At 28.7% G+C, this 3675-nt stretch overlaps 1 protein-coding gene across 1 annotated transcript in view; it reads left to right on the top strand.

The window, feature by feature from the left end:
* LOC107626411 (fructose-bisphosphate aldolase 8, cytosolic) overlaps nucleotides 2777–3675 on the top strand; it is a 2841-nt gene continuing 1942 nt past the window's right edge. Inside the window, exons 1-2 of the mRNA XM_016329286.2 lie at nucleotides 2777–2901; nucleotides 3206–3433. Coding sequence (XP_016184772.1) covers nucleotides 2874–2901; nucleotides 3206–3433 — 256 coding nt within the window. The 5' untranslated portion in view covers nucleotides 2777–2873. The remainder of the gene's footprint in view (nucleotides 2902–3205; nucleotides 3434–3675) is intronic.

Below are 3675 nucleotides of genomic sequence, written 5' to 3'. Positions count from 1 at the left end.
GTGAAATATATAGTTAAAGTAAATATTTATTAGTTAGAGTAAAATATTTATATTATTTTTCTCTATCTCATTATCCAGGATCAAAGAAGCACATTCATGATTAATTAGCATCTATTTTCAACATTTTTCTTCAATTTAAAAGAACACACCAATAACATCAACTAACTTTGCCCATATATACATTATTATTATACATACTTCTTAGATGGAGCATCTCATAATTTCAGTGTAAAAAAAAAACCCACCATTTTATTATTTATCTGTGTGTGAAGGACACAGGGAATAGGCCATTGTCATTTTCATGGGGGGTCCAAAATGGAGCTACAAAACAAGAAATAATTAAAGATGACCAAAGTCAATAATGAATAAAAAATATATAAAAAAAATTATATTAACTCTTCAAAGGATAAGTGTGTGAAAAGGAGAAGAGCACAAATATGCAAATATTGTGCATGTTGTGATCTTGTGGAAGTTCAAGAAGCACCAATATGGCAATATTCTATATTTGGATTGATGACAGCTGTTTTTTTTTTTTTTTAAATGTTTTCAACTTTGTTTCAACCCTTATGTAATGATTTAAATATATTAATCAAATTAATAGAAATTAGATTTATAGAGTTTTAGAAAGTTGTATTAAAAATAATTATTATAATCTTTAAACGAGTTAATTAACAATAATGATCAGTAAATCTTATCATCTTTTTTATTCATAAATGAAATATATATCTACCGTCGACAAGAAAATAATATCTTTTCGATGATGTTATTATTAGAAAACAAGAGAAAAAAGAAAAAAAAATCAATATTAATTCACAAAGCTAGAAACCTTGATGCTAAGATTTTGATTTATTATGTCCCAAATAGGTATGATGAACATTAAGACAGCAACTATATCCAAATAATTAGATATTTATCTGAGGTTATGTCTTTTGAGTTTTGAATTGTGATCCAAACTGAAAGCATTAATAAGATACATGTATGACTTTACTTTACTCCTCTATCTGTTATGTTTAAATTTGAAAAACTCGCGAAACCATGCAATGTATTCTTCACATAACATTATTATCTCATTTTCTTTTTATTATTAGCTTTAGCACTTCATATAACAATGGCGTCGTTTGATTCATGTAGCCGACTCCACTTAGTAGGACAAGGCTTTGTTGTTGTTGTTTGTTATTGTGAGTTTATATATATGTATGTAGGATTTCAGCTTAATTACCTAGGGAAGAGAACGATTTTTTTTTTCTGTGTATTGGGAAAAAGATTATTTATGATCACAAATTATATTTTGATGGAAATTATTATCATTTTTTTTGGTTTGGTACTTTTTTTTTGTGTACTGTATCTCTCAATTCGAGAGGTTAATAATTAATCTGTTGTAGATCTAAATTCTATTTAAAAATCTGTCATATTACCGGCTAATTGATTACTACGTGCACAAAATAGAATTCGAATTCTCCACACTTATTTAAGTGGACGAGTGAGTTGACTAATTTATCAATTTATGTTTATTTTTGGTCTGCTAATTATTAGCATTCTTAGTGCTCAATACCAAAATATGTTATTATTGGGCCTAAATTACCACTAGGATCCAACTTATTCAAGCCCATCTCATTACATCAATTTTAATTTCACGGACCCACGTTTGACCATAAATTCATAAATCTCTATCATATAAACTTGAATTATTAATTGCAACTGAGGCTTAACTCAAATGTAAATAATGTGCCAATTAATATGCTGCATTTGCGTTCAAATTTTGGTGTATGTACCAAGTTGAAAAGAAACTTTTTAGTGTTGTGTGGGTGAATATGTAGTGTAGGTGTGTAGTGATACCTAAGATTGAGGGTTGTCCAATTCATGCGACAAAAAAAAAAAACTTGAATTATTAATTAAACATATGTACATGCCTTTTTTCTCACATGAAATTTAATAGCTTGATAAATGTGACTAATCTGGAAGTTCAATTCAAGTGTATTTGAGGCCATCCGTCCATATACATTTTTTTTTTCTTTGGTCATGATTTATATTCTATATTGCAATGTTGAATGATAGATTTAAAGAGTAGAAATACCAGTTATATATATATATAAATTGATTATTAGTGCTTTTTTGTTATAATAATCCAAATATAAAGTTCTAACTTCTAAGGCTGCTAACTAGAATGAACAAAAAAGTAAATTAAAAAAAAAATTCCTGAAATCATGAATAGGGTGCAAAGTGGAAAAAGAAGTAAATACTAAATACAGATCTCCTTTATTTTTTCACTTTCAACTTTAATATTAGATAAAGAAGAGTGTGCTTACATAAATTATTATTGTTGTTATATATTGACTAAATTATTAGCCTTCATGATGTTGAAGTTAAAATAAGACCAGTCAACTTTGATAACTTCTTTTTTTTTTCTTTTATTCTTAATGAATGTAGTATATTTAAAATAATAAGGTGAATAAAAACTATATATGTTCCATTCATTTATTTATTTAATTTGTTCAACATAGAAAGGGCAAAATTAATTGCAAACAAAATGGAAAGGTCCAACTTATTTTTCGCACTTAAAACCTCAAAAAAACCACAAGATCTCCCTAAACAACATCTTCTCATTTCTAGTGGCTATTTTTCCCCCCTTGTATATATTTATTTTTTAATTTTTGAATTTTGTGCTTTCTAATTTCTTTTACATCTATCATGCATCTTTCTTTGACTTGGCCCATTGTTCTTTACTTTTTCATTTATTAATTTATTTATATACTAACACCAATATATATACACACACACACAAACACATTACCTCTTCACTACTTCATTTTATCTGATTTTGAAACACACACACACAGAAATTAATAGTGCAATAATAATATAAGCCTTCAATCATGTCTGCCTTCAAGAGCAAGTACCAAGGTGCAACATTGTTCATCATCAATTCACTTTTTTTTTTAATCTTTACATATGCATTGTGGTGATGGATCAATTATTATTATTATTATTTCATGGATGGTTGTTTTTGTTATATGTTACATACTTTTCTGATCCCAAATAAATTGATGAAAATTGGAGATATGATCCGGATCTTATAGTTTAACAAGTATAATATTCCGTGACATGCACATGATAAGATTGAATTTATAACAATCTATGATATATTGTGATCCAATGATGTGACAAAAAAAAAAATTTGAATTGTTGTGATGAATAATAATTGTAGATGAGCTGATTGCAAATGCCACATATATTGGGACGCCGGGGAAGGGTATCCTTGCGGCGGATGAATCAACCGGCACCATTGGAAAGCGTCTATCCAGCATCAATGTTGAGAACAACGAGGCGAACCGCCGCACCCTCCGCGAGCTCCTCTTCACGGCTCCCGGCTGCGTTCAGTGCCTCAGTGGTGTCATCATGTTTGAGGAAACTCTCTATCAAAAAACTGCTGCAGGTAATTTCACATCAAACATCTTCATGTCAAAATTATAATTAAAATATGGTGAAAATTAGGTGCAGTTGACTTCACGTGAAGTTGATAGATGAGAGCTATTAGATGATTTGATCGATTTGACTAAATTTTTATCTAACAACTCTTAGCTATCAACTTCACGTAAAGTCGACTACACATGAGTTTCTACCTTAAAATATTAATATGTATTGTGTTAAATAATTTTAAAAAATATATGAAATTAT

The sequence above is a fragment of the Arachis ipaensis genome, chromosome B02, assembly GCF_000816755.2.
Source record: "Arachis ipaensis cultivar K30076 chromosome B02, Araip1.1, whole genome shotgun sequence".
Classification (NCBI taxonomy): Eukaryota; Viridiplantae; Streptophyta; class Magnoliopsida; order Fabales; family Fabaceae; genus Arachis; species Arachis ipaensis.
The sequence above is the reverse complement of the archived record's forward strand: the minus strand, read 5'-3'. Positions and strand labels throughout refer to the sequence as shown.